The sequence below is a fragment of the Anomaloglossus baeobatrachus genome, chromosome 2 (assembly GCF_048569485.1).
Source record: "Anomaloglossus baeobatrachus isolate aAnoBae1 chromosome 2, aAnoBae1.hap1, whole genome shotgun sequence".
Lineage (NCBI taxonomy): Eukaryota > Metazoa > Chordata > Amphibia > Anura > Aromobatidae > Anomaloglossus > Anomaloglossus baeobatrachus.
In genome coordinates this window covers 636179465-636197900 of record NC_134354.1, presented here as the reverse complement: position 1 = coordinate 636197900, position 18436 = coordinate 636179465, and the positions used below count along the sequence as shown (strand labels likewise).

Sequence of the window (18436 nt, the reverse complement as noted above, 5' to 3'; positions counted from 1 at the left end):
AAAAACAGACACACCCGAAAAATCCTTTATTAGAAATAAAAAACACTAACAAACTTACAGATTAATCATGGAAGGTATCTCGGGGAGATGCCTGACATGATTAATCTAGGATTTAGTGGCAGCTATGGGCTGCCATTAACTCCTTATTACCCCGATTGCCAACGCACCAGGGAAAATCGTGAAGAGCCGGGTACAGTCCCAGAACTGTCGCATATAATGTATGCGGCAATTCTGGGCGTCTGCTGGCTGATATTGTTAGGCTGGGGGGCTCCCCATAACGTGCGGCTCCCCATCCTGAGAATACCCGCCTGCAGCCGTATGGCTTTATCTGGCTAATATTAAAATAGGGGGGACCGCACGCCGTTTTTTTTAATTATTTATTTATTTTACTGCACAGTATAGACACGCCCACCGGCTGCTGTGATTGGGTGCAGTGACACAGCTGTCACTCAGCGTGGTGGGCGTGTGTGACTGCAACCAATCACAGGCGCCTGTGGGCGGGGAAAGCAGGGAATACGAGATTGATTAATGAGCGGCCGGCTTTTACAAAATAGTAAAAGCCGCCGGAGCTTTTATAACAGCTGTGCAGCGCCGCGCCGGAGATCGGGGAACGGTGAGTATAAGAGAGGGCTGCTCAATTCAGTCACTCAGGGGATTAGCAGTCACCGGTGAGTCCTTCACGGGTGATCGCTAATCAGTATGCGGCACACAGAAAGAGCCGCGGCATGACAATGAAGTCGGGTGAAGTTCACCCGAGTTCATTCTCATCGCGCAACTCTGTCTGCTGTCAGCCGACATGTATCAACGACATTGTGCATCACACACACACACGGAACATTTCACACGGGCAACACACACACGTCAGTTATTTCACTCACGCACACACGGACATTCCACACGCACATACGGCTAGCATACGGGATACACATGCAGGCCACAAATACCATAAAAACGGACCTAAAAAACGGAAAACGGACCCGAAAAACGGCCCATTTTACACGGACGTGGTTTTAACGGATGTGTGTTTTCGGCCTCAGGGGTATTTTGCACACTGTGACATCGCTAGCCGATGCTAGCGATGCCGAGCGCAATAGTACCCACCCTCGTCGCACATGCGATAGCTTGTGATAGCTGTCGTAGCGAACATTATGGCTACGGCAGCTTCACACACACTTACCTGCCCTGCGACGTCGCTCTGGCCGGCGACCCGCCTCCTTCCTAAGGGGGCGGGTCATGCGGCGTCACAGCGACGTCACACGGCAGCCGTCCAATAGAAGCGGAGGGGCGGAGATGAGTGAGACGTAAATATCCCGCCCACCTCCTTCCTTCCGCATAGCCGGTGGAGGCAGGTAAGGAGATGTTCCTCACTCCTGCGGCTTCACACACAGCGACGTGTGCTGCCGCAGGAATGAGGAACAACATCGTATCTCCTATTGGTGCGACATTATGAAAATGTCCGACACTACACAGATCACCGATTTACGACGCTTTTGCGATCGTTTATCGGTGCATCTAGGCTTTACACATTGCGACGTCGCTACCGACGCCGGATGTGCGTCACTTTAGATTTGATCCCGACGATATCGCAGTAGCGATGTCGCAACGTGCAAAGTACCCCTTAGTGTAAGGCTGCAACCGTGAAGTTCATAGGTACTGTATATACTTTTATCCCCCTGTCTGTCCTCCTTCTACTGTGTGTCATTACTGTAGTGGTGTACTCACCAGCCTTGTCACTATACAGGTGAGTGAAGGGACTAGGCACATGACAGCGATGAGGGGAAGGACTCGTATAGGGATGCTAGGGGAGCTTAGCGTCATGCACAGACTAGGGTAAGGTCCGGCATGAGGCAAAACTCACAACAAACAGTGGTTTCAATACGACAAACAAGGAGTACACCAGGAGCACTTTAACAACTGTGTCCCACTAGCTAATGAGAGGGAAGATGGACACCTCCTCCACTTACCTCTAACTGTATCCTACTCTCAGTGCCAGGTTCCTCACCTGTCGCTCAGCAGGAACCTGAAACCTGCAAGACCCTACAATAGTCCTGGCTAGTGAGTGAGCAGGTAAGGATAACTACCCTCACCGCTGCACTAAAACAACACAGCAGGGAAGGAAGACAAACAGGGAAATCAATAAAGGATAAACTTCAACTTCTTGGCTGCAGTCAGGCACCAGGACTGCAGCCTACACCACATCAGACAGAAAGGGTATCAACAGCTCCTTCCACCTCCAGCCCAAGTGTCAGACTGAGGATTCAGTATAGCCGGCCCCCTCTACTGGGAGCTGAGGGTATATATAGGGACTGTGAGTGGTCCAAAGCGGAAACACCTGAGAAGGTAATAAGAAGGCTGCTGGCAAGGAAATTTAACCGTAAAAGTGCCAAAAGAAAGGAAATGCATTAAATATTGAGAGCCTAGCATGGAAATGACTCTCTAGTCCTGAATTTGTCACTAGTCTCAAAATGCAGAAAGACATCAGTGACACATAGGGACCAGACAAAGGTTAGTGTCAGGAAGTGTCTCATCCCCCACTCCCTTCTGTCTGGGTCCTCCACTCCTTTACCAACACGGTTGATATTCGTGTATCACGCCATCCACCAAACAGTTGTTGGTCCGTGCTCATCTGTTACACCGTGTATCGGTCACACGCCAGTCCAAGTGTGACAACAAACTTGTATATATTCTACAATTGCATACATTCTTTTATAATAGAATAAAAGGCAAACGATTTTTGCAAGCAAGTACATCTCATGAATGTCTGTAACTCACCGAACGTCTTCCTCTTGCTTTATCAATACTGCAAATAAAACAGAGGTCCTATGAGCATAGCTGTCCTATGTGTACAGTATAGTACTAAGGTTTGGGTGCACAGCAATATATATAAACTTATAGTATTAATGGGGTGCTGTCACAAGCAGTATTACCAACATCTGAAGGGGAAGAGAAAAAGTACTGCATAACCAGGAAGCACACCCAACTATCATATAAATAAATAGAATTTTATTGAATTGCATAAACAATTAAAACATACTTAAAAACATATACCCACACCAGGGTCTCTCCATAAATTACAGCAGTATTATAAATGGAATGTTCGCTGTGGTCAATAAACATGCAAAATCATCATAGTTTACAACATTCCATACAATCAACTATAACTAGAATAAAAGCAATCAGCATATCTGTTGGAGCCAGCCACAACCCATAACCTCCTAAGGTAAAAGGATCTCAAGCATAGAAGGAGGCTGAAAATACAAAGTGGCCCCAACCAAATATACAGACCAGTAGTAACCCGTCTACATGTATCAGCTGCAAGCTGTAGACACCCTGGGATACGCCCCACGCGTATCGCCAGTAGGCTTCATCAGGGACAAAAAGTTGTAATGGAATGTTGTAAACTATGATGATTTTGCATGTTTATTGACCACAGCGAACATTCCATTTATAATACTGCTGTAATTTATGGAGAGACCCTGGTGTGGGTATATGTTTTTAAGTATGTTTTAATTGTTTATGCAATTCAATAAAATTCTATTTATTTATATGATAGTTGGGTGTGCTTCCCGGTTATGCAGTACTATGTGTACAGTATGTCACATCATATGTTACATCTTTTGGTAGATGAAAAGTGTCCGATCATCATATGCTGTCGTCAATTATATACAGCGATCTTAAATTTGAAGTGGAATAATATGCACCTCTGGTGGATGTCTGTGCTTGTAAAGTTTCCCACCAGTCAAATAACTGTATTCCGAAAATCTTACAATCTCATTCTTCAACAAAACTTCGCTTATATTTCACTTGCTTAAAAATGCATTGCAATGTTTTGGTTGCTACAGCTTTTAACAACAACAAAAACAACTGAAAATGACATTTTATTTCAGCCATATTTTACGATTTCTGTGATTTTTGTGCTGTCTAAGGCCAAACCATTACACTGCACTAATAGGGTTAAATAAAAACTTTCTCAAAGAATAATTTTCTGGTGCCTCAGAGTGTTGGAGTACAATATACAGGTGCATCTCAATAAATTAAAATATCATCAATAAGTTAATTTATTTCAGTAATTCAATACAAAAAGGGAATCACATATATATATAGAGTCATTACAGAGTGATCTATTTCAAGTGTTTATTTCAGATAATGTTGATGATTATGGCTTACAGCCAATGATAACCTAAAAGTCATAACTCAGAAAATTAGAATATTATATAAGACCAACTGAAAAAATGATTTTAAACTCACTCAGAAATGTTGGCGCCTACTGAAGAAGGGAATTTTGTTTACTTACCGTAAATTCCTTTTCTTCTAGCTCCAATTGGGAGACCCAGACAATTGGGTGTATAGGCTATGCCTCCGGAGGCCGCACAAAGTATTACACTAAAAGTGTAAAGCCCCTCCCCTTCTGCCTATACACCCCCCCGTGCTCCCACGGGCTCCTCAGTTTTGGTGCAAAAGCAAGAAGGAGGAAAAAAATTATAAACTGGTTTAAAGTAACTTCAATCCGAAGGAATATCGGAGAACTGAAACCATTCAACATGAAGAACATGTGTACACAAAAAAACAGGGGCGGGTGCTGGGTCTCCCAATTGGAGCTAGAAGAAAAGGAATTTACGGTAAGTAAACAAAATTCCCTTCTTCTTTGTCGCTTCATTGGGAGACCCAGACAATTGGGACGTCCAAAAGCAGTCCCTGGGTGGGTAAATAATACCTCATAATAGAGCCGTAACGGCTCCGTCCTACAGGTGGGCAACCGCCGCCTGAAGGACTCGCCTACCTAGGCTGGCATCCGCCGAACCATAGGTATGCACCTGATAGTGTTTCGTGAAAGTGTGCAGGCTCGACCAGGTAGCCGCCTGACACACCTGCTGAGCCGTAGCGTGGTGCCTCAAAACCCAGGACGCACCCACGGCTCTGGTAGAATGGGCCTTCAGCCCTGAGGGAACCGGAAGCCCAGCAGAACGGTAAGCTTCGAGAATTGGTTCCTTGATCCACCGAGCCAGGGTTGATTTGGAAGCCTGTGACCCTTTCCGCTGGCCAGCGACAAGGACAAAGAGTGCATCCGAGCGGCGCAGGGGCGCCGTACGAGAAATGTAGAGTCTGAGTGCTCTCACCAGATCTAACAAGTGCAAATCCTTTTCACATTGGTGAATTGGATGAGGGCAAAAAGAGGGTAAGGAGATATCCTGATTGATATGAAAAGAGGATACCACCTTAGGGAGAAATTCCGGAACCGGACGCAGAACCACCTTGTCCTGATGAAACACCAGGAAGGGGGCTTTGCATGACAGAGCTGCCAGCTCAGACACCCTCCGAAGTGATGTGACTGCTACTAGGAAAACCACTTTCTGCGAAAGTCGTGCGAGAGAAATATCCCTCATTGGCTCGAACGGTGGTTTCTGAAGAACCATCAGCACCCTGTTCAGATCCCAGGGTTCCAACGGACGTTTGTAAGGAGGAACGATGTGACAAACCCCCTGCAGGAACGTGCGTACCTGTGGAAGTCTGGCCAGGCGCTTCTGAAAAAACACAGAGAGCGCAGAGACTTGTCCCTTAAGGGAGCCGAGTGACAAACCCTTTTCCAATCCGGACTGAAGGAAGGACAGAAAAGTGGGCAAGGCAAATGGCCAGGGAGAAAAACCCCGAGCAGAGCACCACGACAGGAATATTTTCCACGTCCTGTGGTAGATCTTGGCGGACGTTGGCTTCCTAGCCTGTCTCATAGTGGCAATGACCTCCTGGGATAATCCTGAAGACGCTAAGATCCAGGACTCAATGGCCACACAGTCAGGTTGAGGGCCGCAGAATTCAGATGGAAAAACGGCCCTTGAGACAGCAAGTCTGGTCGGTCTGGCAGTGCCCACGGTTGGCCGACCGTGAGATGCCACAGATCCGGGTACCACGACCTCCTCGGCCAGTCTGGAGCAACGAGGATGGCGCGGCGGCAGTCGGCCCTGATCTTGCGTAACACTCTGGGCAATAGTGCCAGCGGAGGAAACACATAAGGGAGATGAAACTGCGACCAATCTTGAACTAAGGCGTCTGCCGCCAGAGCTCTGTGATCGTGAGAACGTGCCATGAATGCCGTGACCTTGTTGTTGTGCCGGGACGCCATTAGGTCGACGTCCGGCATCCCCCAGCGGCAACAGATCTCCTGAAACACGTCCGGGTGAAGGGACCATTCCCCTGCGTCCATGCCCTGGCGACTGAGAAAATCTGCTTCCCAGTTTTCCACGCCTGGGATGTGAACTGCGGAGATGGTGGAGGCCGTGGCTTCCACCCACATCAAAATCCGCCGGACTTCCTGAAAGGCTTGCCGACTGCGTGTCCCTCCTTGGTGGTTGATGTAAGCCACCGCGGTGGAGTTGTCCGACTGAATTCGGATCTGCTTGCCTTCCAGCCACTGCTGGAACGCTTTCAGGGCAAGATACACTGCCCTGATCTCCAGAACATTGATCTGAAGTGAGGACTCTTGCTGGGTCCACGTACCCTGAGCCCTGTGGTGGAGAAAGACTGCTCCCCACCCTGACAGACTCGCGTCCGTCGTGACCACCGCCCAGGATGGGGGTAGGAAGGATTTCCCCTTCGATAATGAAGTGGGAAGAAGCCACCACCGAAGGGAAGCTTTGGTTGCCTGAGAGAGGGAGACATTCCTGTCGAGGGACGTCGGCTTCCTGTCCCATTTGCGTAGGATGTCCCATTGAAGAGCAGGTGAAACTGCGCGAAAGGGACTGCCTCCATTGCTGCCACCATCTTCCCCAGGAAGTGCATGAGGCGCCTCAAGGGGTGTGACTGACCTTGAAGGAGAGATTGCACCCCCGTCTGTAGTGAACGCTGCTTGTTCAGCGGAAGCTTCACTATCGCTGAGAGGGTATGAAACTCCATGCCAAGATATGTCAGCGATTGGGCCGGTGTCAGATTTGACTTTGGAAAATTGATGATCCACCCGAAACTCTGGAGAGTCTCCAGAGTAGCGGTGAGGCTGTGCTGGCATGCCTCTTGAGAGGGAGCCTTGACCAACAGATCGTCTAAGTAAGGGAACACCGAGTGACCCTGAGAGTGGAGGACCGCAACTACTGCAGCCGTGACCTTGGTGAAAACCCGTGGGGCTGTCGCCAGGCCGAACGGCAGTGCCACGAACTGAAGGTGTTCGTCTCCTATGGCGAAGCGCAGGAAGCGCTGATGCTCTGGAGCAATCGGTACGTGGAGATAAGCATCTTTGATATCGATCGATGCAAGGAAATCTCCTTGGGACATTGAGGCGATGACGGAGCGGAGGGATTCCATCCGGAACCGCCTGGTCTTTACGTGTTTGTTGAGCAGTTTTAGGTCCAGGACAGGACGGAAAGACCCGTCCTTCTTTGGAACCACAAACAGGTTGGAGTAAAAACCGTGACCCTGTTGCTGAAGAGGAACAGGGACCACCACTCCTTCTGCCTTCAGAGTGCCCAGCGCCTGCAGAAGAGCATCGGCTCGCTCGGGAGGCGAAGATGTTCTGAAAAATCGAGTCGGAGGACGAGAGCTGAACTCTATCCTGTAACTGTGAGACAGAATGTCTCTCACCCAACGGTCTTTTACCTGTGGCAGCCAAATGTCGGAAAAGCGGGAGAGCCTGCCACTGACCGAGGATGCGGTGTGAGGAGGCCGTAAGTCATGAGGAAGCCGCCTTGGTAGCGGCACCTCCGGCGGTCTTTGTAGGGCGTGACTTAGACCACCATAGATCGGAGTTCCTCTGATCCTTCTGAGGCCTTTTGGACGAGGAGAATTGGGACCTGCCCGTACCCCGAAAGGACCGAAACCTCGACTGTCCCCTCCTCTGTTGGGGTAATTTTGGTTTGGCCTGGGGTAAGGATGTTTCCTTTCCCTTGGATTGTTTGATGATTTCATCCAGCCTCTCACCAAACAAACGGTCGCCAGAAAATGGCAAACCGGTTAAGCACTTTTTGGAAGCCGAATCTGCCTTCCATTCCCGTAGCCACAAGGCCCTGCGGATTGCCACCGAATTGTCGGCTGCAACCGCCGTACGGCTCGCCGAGTCCAGGACAGCATTAATAGCGTAGGACGCAAATGCCGACGTTTGAGAAGTTATGGAGGCCACTTGCGGCGCAGACGTACGTGTGAGTGCGTCAATTTGCGCTTGACCCGCTGAAATAGCTTGGAGTGCCCATACGGCTGCGAATGCTGGAGCAAAAGACGCGCCGATAGCTTCATAGATGGATTTCAACCAGAGCTCCATCTGTCTGTCAGTGGCATCCTTAAGCGAAGCCCCATCTTGAACTGCAACTATGGATCTAGCCGCCAGTCTGGAGATTGGAGGATCCACCTTGGGACACTGAGTCCAGCCCTTGACCACGTCACGGGGGAAGGGATAACGTGTATCCTTAAGGCGCTTGGAAAAACGCTTATCTGGACAAACTCGGTGTTTCTGGACTGCCTCTCTGAAGTCGGAGTGATCCAGAAACATACTCGTTGTACGCTTGGGGAACCTGAAACGGAATTTCTCCTGCTGAGAGGCTGACTCCTCCACTGGAGGAGCCGAGGGAGAAATATCCAACATTTGATTTATGGACGCGATAAGATCATTCACTATGGCGTCACCATCAGGAGTATCAAGGTTGAGAGCGGCCTCAGGATCAGAATCCTGATCAGCTACCCCCGCTTCATCATACAGAGAGTCCTCCCGCTGAGACCCTGAACAATGTGATGATGTCGAGGGGATTTCCCAGCGAGCTCGCTTAGGCGGTCTGGGGCTGCGGTCCGTGTCAGAGACCTCACCCTGGGATCTATGAGACACCCCGGGGGAACAATGTTGTTCCAACTGAGGGGAACCAGGGGGCAATGATTCCACAGTGGCCATGGTCTGAGATACCGGTCTGGACTGCAAGGCTTCTAGAATCTTAGCCATAGGCTCAGAAAGTCTTTCAGTAAAAACTGTAAACTCCGTCCCTGTCACCTGGACAGTGTTAGCAGGTGGTTCCCCCTGGGCCCCCCTTAGCAGAGGCTCCGGCTGAGTAAGTGCCACAGGGGCCGAGCAGTGCACACAATGAGGGTCAGTGGAACCTGCCGGTAGCGAGGTCGTACATGCGGCGCAGGCAGCATAGTAAGCCTGTGTTTTGGCACCCCTGCTTCTTGTGGGCGCCATGCTGTTGTCTCCCCTGAGCAACACAATAGGGTATATAGCCAGAATCAACCGTGCACCATACAGTGTAAAGTATAGCCTATAAACATATAATCTATAACTACACTTCTGCACAAGTGGGGCCAGCACCTTAGGTGCTGCTTACCGCCTGCTTAAAGCGGTTATGTGGCCACCAGAATCTCTGCCTGGGTCTCCCAGAGTTTGTCTCCCCTCTGCAGCGTCAGAGGAGCTGACAGGAATGGCTGCCGGCGTCCTGAGGAGAGGAGGGAGCCGTGGGCGTGACCCAGAAAGTGCGGGAACTGGTGCCCCACTGTGCACAGTGAGGGGGGTGGAGTATGCAAAGCATGCTCCAGCCCTCAGTGTTGCCGTCCTGTACAGCGTCCCGCCCTTCCCCTGACTGGCAGGCCTGGGGGCGGGAAGAAAAAGAGACTAGGCCGCAAAAGCCAACTGAGGGGAACCAGGAGGCAATGACTCGAGTTATAAGCGCGGCCGCCGTATAAGCGCGGTCGGCGCGGAAGTCCCCGGCGCACTAACAGTCCCAGCCGCGCCGCAGTGATAACAATGGCAGCGGCGGTCAGCGCGTTAGTCCCCATACACTAACACACTTAGCGACGCTGCAGTGTGTAATGGCACAAACGCGGTCAGCGCCGCGGTCCCCGGTGCACTAGCACGCCCAGCAATGCTGGAGTGTTGCTGTGCGCGGTCCCCACGGGGACACAGAGTACCTCAAAGTAGCAGGGCCATGTCCCTGAACGATACTCGGCTCCTATCCAGCAGAGTCCTCAGGAGCTGTGGATGGAGCACGGTCTCAGTGCCTGGAGACCGATTAGGATCCCACTTCACCCAGAGCCCTAAGGGGGATGGGGAAGGAAAACAGCATGTGGGCTCCAGCCTCCGTACCCGCAATGGATACCTCAACCTTAACAACACCGCCGACAAGAGTGGGGTGAGAAGGGAGCATGCTGGGGGCCCTGTTAAGGGCCCTCTTTTCTTCCATCCGACATAGTCAGCAGCTGCTGCTGACTAAGCTATGGAGCTATGCGTGCATGTCTGCCTCCTTCGCACAAAGCAAAAAACTGAGGAGCCCGTGGGAGCACGGGGGGTGTATAGGCAGAAGGGGAGGGGCTTTACACTTTTAGTGTAATACTTTGTGCGGCCTCCGGAGGCATAGCCTATACACCCAATTGTCTGGGTCTCCCAATGGAGCGACAAAGAAAAGTCTGTACAGTAAATGCACTCAATACTTGGTCAGGGATCCTTTTGCATGAATTACTGAATCAATGCGGCGTGCCATGGAGGTGATCAGCCTGTGGCACTGCTGAAGTGTTATGGAAGCCCGGGGTGCTTTTATAGCAGCCTTCAACTTGTCTGCATTGTTGGGTCTGGTGTCTCACATCTTCCTCTGACAATACCCCATAGATTCTTTATGGGGTTTAGGTCAGGCGAGTTTGCTGGCAAATCAAGCACAGTGATACTGTGGTTATTAAACCAGGTATTGGTACTTTTGGCAGTGTGGACAGGTGCCAGGTCCTGTTGGAAAATTAAATTTCCAACTTTAAAAAGCTTGTTGGCAGAGGGAAACATGAAATGCTCTAAAATTTCCTGGAGTAACTGCGTTGATTTTGGTCTTGATAAAACACAGTGTACCGACACCAGCAGATGACATGGCTCCCCAAACCATCACTGATTGCGGAAACTTCACACTAGACCTCAAGCAGCTTGGATTGTGGCCTCTCCACTCTTCCTCCAGACTCTGGGATCTTGATTTCCAAATGAACTGCAAAATTTACTTTCATCTGCAAACCACACCTTGGACCACTGAGCAACAGTCCAGTTCTTTTTCTCCTTGGCCCAGGTAAGACACTTCTGGTATTATCTATTGGTCATGAGTGGCTTGGCACAAGGAATGCGACAGTTGTAGCCCATGTCCTGGATACATTTGTGTGTGGTGGCTCTTGAAGCACTGACTCCAGCAGCAGTCCACTCCTTTTGAGTCTTCCCCAAATTTTTGGATGGTCTTTTTTTAACAATCCTATCAAAGCTGCGATTATCCGGTAGCTTGTGCACCTATTTCTAAAACACTGTTTCCTTCCACTCAATTTTCTATTAATATGGTTGGATACAGCACTCTGTGAACAGCCAGCTTCTTTAGCAATGACCTTTTGTGGCTTACACTCCTTGTGGAGTGTGTCAATGACTGCCTCATGATTCTGTAGCCTACTGAACCAGATTAAGGGACCATTTTAAACGCTTAGGAAGCCTTTGCAGGTGGTTTGTGGTAATTATTCTAATTTTCTGAGATAATGACTTTTGGGTTTTCATTGGCTGTAAGCCATAATCATCAACATTAACAGAAATTAACACTTGAAATAGATCAATTTGTGTGTAATGACTATATAATATGTGTGTTTCCCTTTTTGTATTGAATTACTGAAATTAATTAACTGTTTGATGATATTCTAATTTATTGAGATGCACCCATATATTGGGAACAGGCTCGGTCTGGCGTGGCGGGGTACCGGGGAAACCCCCAGTAGGCCCCGCCCTTGCCTGTAATTTATGCTGTCTCCAGCAGCCTGCAGGGCCCCCTGCCGGGTGTATTATGACCTGCGGCCGCGGCTCGCCAGACGCCACCGCAGGTGATAATATTGTATGCAGGCTGCAGGCAGCAGTCAGATGACAGCGGGGGGGCGGGGGGGCGCTCGTGACCTGGAGGCACCCGGAGGTTTGCTGCAGCGCGGCAGGGGCACCGCAGGATCCATCCGAGAGGAAGAAGATGCATTCTAGTGGTGCATCAGGAGGACCTGCGATGACTCATGCCCATGTGACCGTGTGGGAGGAGCCGGGGAGGAGCTGCCGTTCAGGGATGATGTGCCGAGGAAGAAGTGTCCGGTGAGGGCGAGAATGAGTGGGACATAGGGAGGGGGGGTGTGCAGGATGAGTGGGACATGGGGAGGGGGGGTGTGCAGGATGAGTGGGACATGGGGGGGTGTGCAGGTTGAGTGAGACATGGGGAGGGTGTGTGTGCAGGGTGAGTGGGACATGGGGAGGGGGGCTGTGCAGGATGAGTGGGACATGGGGAGGGGGGGTGTGCAGGATGAGTGGGACATGGGGGGGTGTGCAGGGTGAGTGGGACATGGGGAGGGTGTGTGTGCAGGGTGAGTGGGACATGGGGAGGGTGTGTGTGCAGGATGAGTGGGACATGGGGAGGGTGTGTGTGCAGGGTGAGTGGGACATGGGGAGGGGGTGTGCAGGGTGAGTGGGACATGGGGAGGGGGTGTGTGCAGGGTGAGTGGGACATGGGGAGGTGGTGTGCAGGGTGAGTGGGACATTAGGAGGGGTGTGTGTGCAGGGTGTGCAGGGTGAGTGGGACATGGGGAGGGGGGGTGTGCAGGATGAGTGGGACATGGGGAGGGGGGGCTGTGCAGGATGAGTGGGACATGGAGGGTGTGCAGGGTGAGTGGGACATGGGGAGGGTGTGTGTGCAGGATGAGTGGGACATGGGGAGGGGGGGTGTGCAGGATGAGTGGGACATGGGGGGGTGTGCAGGTTGAGTGAGACATGGGGAGGGTGTGTGTGCAGGGTGAGTGGGACATGGGGAGGGGGGGTGTGCAGGATGAGTGGGACATGGGGGGGTGTGCAGGGTGAGTGGGACATGGGGAGGGTGTGTGTGCAGGGTGAGTGGGACATGGGAGGGTGTGTGTGCAGGATGAGTGGGACATGGGGAGGGTGTGTGTGCAGGGTGAGTGGGACATGGGGAGGGGGTGTGCAGGGTGAGTGGGACATGGGGAGGGGGTGTGTGCAGGGTGAGTGGGACATGGGGAGGTGGTGTGCAGGGTGAGTGGGACATTGGGAGGGGTGTGTGTGCAGGGTGTGCAGGGTGAGTGGGACATGGGGAGGGGGGTGTGCAGGATGAGTGGGACATGGGGAGGGGGGGCTGTGCAGGATGAGTGGGACATGGGGGGTGTGCAGGGTGAGTGGGACATGGGGAGGGTGTGTGTGCAGGATGAGTGGGACATGGGGAGGGGGTGTGTGCAGGATGAGTTGGACATGGGGAGGGGGGCTGTGCAGGATGAGTGGGACATGGGGGGGTGTGCAGGGTGAGTGGGACATGGGGAGGGGGTGTGTGCAGGGTGAGTGGGACATGGGAAGGGGGTGTGTGCAGGGTGAGTGGGACATGGGGGTGTGTGCAGGGTGAGTGGGACATTGGGAGGGGTGTGTGTGCAGGGTGTGCAGGGTGAGTGGGACATGGGGAGGGGGGCTGTGCAGGATGAGTGGGACATGGGGGGGTGTGCAGGGTGAGTGGGACATGGGGAGGGTGTGTGTGCAGGATGAGTGGGACATGGGGAGGGTGTGTGTGCAGGGTGAGTGGGACATGGGGAGGGTGTGTGTGCAGGGTGAGTGGGACATGGAGGGGGGGGTGCAGGGTGAGTGGGACATGGGGAGGGGGGGTGTGCGGGGTGAGTGGGACATGGGGAGGGGGTGTGTGCAGGGTGAGTGGGACATGGGGAGGGGGGGTGTGCAGGGTGAGCGGGACATTGGGAGGGGTGTGTGTGCAGGGTGAGTGGGACATGGGGAGGGGGTGTGTGCAGGATGAGTGGGACATGAGAAGGGGGTGTGTGCAGGATAAGTGGGACATGGGGGGGGGTGTGCAGGATGAGTGGGACATGGGGAGGGGGTGTGTGCAGGATGAGTGGGACATGAGAAGGGGGTGTGTGCAGGATAAGTGGGACATGGGTAGGGGGTGTGTGCAGGGTGAGTGGGACATGGGGAGGGGTGTGTATGCAGGGTGTGCAGGGTGAGTGGGAGATGGGGAGGAAGGTGTGTGCAGGGTGAGTGGGACATGAGGGGGAGGGGGGATGTGCAGGGTCAGTGGCATATAGGGGGTCCAGACTGTGACAGAGGGGTGTTAAGGGTTACAGGGTGTGTGGCACATGCGATTTCAGTGTGATTGAGAGAGGGATAATATAATAATAATAATAATATTATACGGAAAAGGGTGTGTGCCGTGTGATTTGGGGGGTGCTGGGTGTGTGTAATTTGGGGGGTGCTGGGCGTGTGTGAGTCCCTGCTGCATGATGTGAGTGAAGTCCACACAGTAGACATATATCAGTAGTAGGGATTAGGGAAAGAGGGATAGCAGCAGTCACAGCATGGGATGGGATTGAGAAAGCTGGGTGCTGCGCTGAGGGAAAGAAGCTCTTTTTCTCTTAATCATCCATCTTTTCTATGGTCTGATAAATATCCATCTTGTCCTCAGCTTTCAGCTTTCCCATTCTTTGATATCAAGTGTCTTATCCTGTCCCTCCCAGTCTCAATGTCATTATCCTGTACCCCCAGTGCCAGTGTGAGTATCCTGTACCCCCAGTGCCAGTGTCAGTATCTTGTACCCCCCAGTGTCAGTGACATTATCCTGTACCCCAGTGTCATTATCCTGTACCCCAAGTGTCAGTGTCATTATCCTGTACCTCCCAGTATCATTATCCTGTACCCCCCAGTGTCAGTGTCATTATCCTGTACCCCCCCAGTGTCAGTGTCATTATCCTGTACCTCCCAGTGTCATTATCCCGTACCCCCAGTGTCCGTGTCATTATCCTGTACCCCCAGTGTCATTATCCTGTACCTCCCAGTGTCATTATCCCGTACCCCCAGTGTCAGTGTCATTATCCTGTACCCCCAGTGTCAGTGTCATTATCCTGTACCCCCAGTGTCATTATCCTGTACCCCCAGTGCCAGTGTCAGTATCTTGTACCCCCCAGTGTCAGTGGCAGTATCCTGTACCCCAGTGTCATTATCCTGTACCCCCAGTGTCAGTGTCATTATCCTGTACCTCCCAGTGTCATTATCCTGTACCCCCTGTGTCAGTGTCATTATCCTGTACCCCCCAGTGTCAGTATCCTGTACCCCCCCAGTGTCAGTGTCATTATCCTGTACCTCCCAGTGTCATTATCCCGTACCCCCAGTGTCCGTGTCATTATCCTGTACCCCCAGTGTCATTATCCTGTACCTCCCAGTGTCATTATCCCGTACCCCCAGTGTCAGTGTCATTATCCCGTACCCCCAGTGTCAGTGTCATTATCCTGTACCCCCAGTGTCATTATCCTGTACCCCCCAGTGTCAGTGTCATTATCCTGTACCCCCCAGTGTCAGTATCCTGTACCCCCCCAGTGTCAGTGTCATTATCCTGTACCTCCCAGTGTCATTATCCCGTACCCCCAGTGTCCGTGTCATTATCCTGTACCCCCAGTGTCATTATCCTGTACCTCCCAGTGTCATTATCCCGTACCCCCAGTGTCAGTGTCATTATCCCGTACCCCCAGTGTCAGTGTCATTATCCTGTACGCCAAGTGTCATTATCCTGTACCCCAGTGTCATTTTCCTGTACCCCCAGTGTCAGTGTCATTATCCTGTACCCCCAGTGTCATTATCCTGTACCCCCAGTGTCAGTGTCATTATCCTGTACTCCAGTGTTATTATCCTGTACCCCCAGTGTCAGTGTCATTATCCTGTACCCCCAGTGTCAGTGTCATTACCCTATACCCCCAGTGTCATTATCCTGTACCCCCAGTGTCACTGTCATTATCCTGTACCCCCAGTGTCAGTGTCATTATCCTGTACCCCCAGTGTCATTATCCTGTACCCCCAGTGCCAGTGTCAGTATCTTGTACCCCCCAGTGTCAGTGGCAGTATCCTGTACCCCAGTGTCATTATCCTGTACCCCCAGTGTCAGTGTCATTATCCTGTACCTCCCAGTGTCATTATCCTGTACCCCCTGTGTCAGTGTCATTATCCTGTACCCCCCAGTGTCAGTATCCTGTACCCCCCCAGTGTCAGTGTCATTATCCTGTACCTCCCAGTGTCATTATCCCGTACCCCCAGTGTCCGTGTCATTATCCTGTACCCCCAGTGTCATTATCCTGTACCTCCCAGTGTCATTATCCCGTACCCCCAGTGTCAGTGTCATTATCCCGTACCCCCAGTGTCAGTGTCATTATCCTGTACCCCCAGTGTCATTATCCTGTACCCCCCAGTGTCAGTGTCATTATCCTGTACCCCCCAGTGTCAGTATCCTGTACCCCCCCAGTGTCAGTGTCATTATCCTGTACCTCCCAGTGTCATTATCCCGTACCCCCAGTGTCCGTGTCATTATCCTGTACCCCCAGTGTCATTATCCTGTACCTCCCAGTGTCATTATCCCGTACCCCCAGTGTCAGTGTCATTATCCCGTACCCCCAGTGTCAGTGTCATTATCCTGTACCCCAAGTGTCATTATCCTGTACCCCAGTGTCATTTTCGTGTACCCCCAGTGTCAGTGTCATTATCCTGTACCCCCAGTGTCATTATCCTGTACCCCCAGTGTCAGTGTCATTATCCTGTACTCCAGTGTTATTATCCTGTACCCCCAGTGTCAGTGTCATTATCCTGTACCCCCAGTGTCAGTGTCATTACCCTATACCCCCAGTGTCATTATCCTGTACCCCCAGTGTCACTGTCATTATCCTGTACCCCCAGTGTCAGTGTCAGTATTCCTGTACCCCCAGTGTCAGTGTCATTATCCTGTACCCCCAGTGTCAGTGTCATTATCCTGTACCCCCAGTGTCAGTGTCATTATCTTAGGCTATATGTAATTACTCTTCAGGGGGCCTATATATGTGATGATCGTACAGGAGGAGCTTCAGTATAAATACTGTATATGTAAAAAAAAAAGCCTGATCTGTCTAAAGAGCAGTGTTGTCAGAATACACAGGACTAGTGAAGGGTTTATCCAACATGGAAAACTAGTTTGGAAACTATAGTGAAGACAAATATTCACCACAGTCTCCAGATGGTAAAGTGTATTGGGTGGTAATGCTTCACACCTCCACATTCTGACTCTTAGGGCGGCTTTGCACGTTGCGACATTGCACGTGCGATGTCAATGGGGTCAAATCGAAAGTGACGCACATCCGGCGTCGCAGTCGATATCGCAACGTGTAAACCCTTTTTGATACGATGAACGAGCGCAAAAGCGTCGTTATCGTATCATCGCTGCAGCCTCCGACATTTCCATAATGCCGTTGCAGCGACAGGTGCGATGTTGTTCCTCGTTCCTGCGGCAGCACACATCGCTGTGTGTAAAGCCGCAGGAGCTTAAGAACATCACCTTACCTGCCTCCCGGCTGCAATGAGAAGGACGGAGGTGGGCGGGATGTTTACATCCTGCTCATCTCCGCCCCTCCACTTCAATTGGCCGCCTGCCGTGTGATGTCGCTGTGACGCCGCACGACCCACCCCCTTAGGAAGGAGGCGGGTCGCTGGCCAGAGGGACATCGCACGGCAGGTATGTGCGTGTGAAACTGCCGTAGCGATAATTATCGCTACGGCAGCTTTCACTAGATATTGCACGTGCGACGGGGGCGGGACTATCGCTGCAGCATCGGTAACACATTGTTACCGATGTCGCAGCGTGCAAAGCCCGCCTTAGGGTATGTGCCCACGATCAGGACTCACTGTATTCTGCATGGAGCGGGTCCTGACCTGTGGGGCCGCGCGTCTCCTCCGCAGGAGACCGCAGCTGTCAGTACCCACAATCAGGCTTCAGTGCGCTGCGGTCTCTCGCTTGTGTTCTCCATACGGAGGATCATGCGATTACGCAGCAAACAATTGACATGCTTCGGTCTAGAAAAAAGATCCGCAGGTCAGGGTTTGCTGCGGAAAAAAGAAGCACATTGGGCACGGGATTTCTAGAAATCTATCCACTGCTTGTACTTACAACGCAGCGTTTTGGATGCAGCTGAACCATGCTACAGCCAACATGCTGCAAACACTGATCGTGGACGGCTGGGCACGCACCCTTACAGGGGATATCTGCAGGCCAAGGACAGGGCTCTTCTGCGCTATCTGCAGGCCCAGGACTGGGCTCTTCTGCGCTATCTGCAGGCCCAGGACAGGGCTCTTCTGCGCTATCTGCAGGCCCAGGACAGGGCTCTTCTGCGCTATCTGCAGGCCCAGGACAAGGCTCTTCTGCGCTATCTGCAGGCCCAGGACAGGGCTCTTTTGCGCTATCTGCAGGCCCAGGACAGGGCTCTTCTGCGCTATCTGCAGGCCCAGGACAGGGCTCTTCTGCGCTATCTGCAGGCCCAGGACAGGGCTCTTCTGCGCTATCTGCAGGCCCAGGACAGGGCTCTTCTGCGCTATCTGCAGGCCCAGGACAGGGCTCTCTGCGCTATCTGCAGGCACAGGACAGGGCTCTTCTGCGCTATCTGCAGGCCCAGGACAAGGCTCTTCTGCGCTATCTGCAGGCCCAGGACAGGG

The 18436-nt window shown here is 52.1% G+C and overlaps 1 protein-coding gene across 1 annotated transcript in view; it reads right to left on the bottom strand.

The window, feature by feature from the left end:
* The window catches only part of PRPF40B (pre-mRNA processing factor 40B), a 184430-nt gene that overhangs the window by 107413 nt on the left and 58581 nt on the right, over nt 1-18436 (bottom strand). The window contains 1 exon segment of the mRNA XM_075336908.1: nt 2773-2800. Within this exon segment, the coding sequence (XP_075193023.1) occupies nt 2773-2800 (28 nt within the window).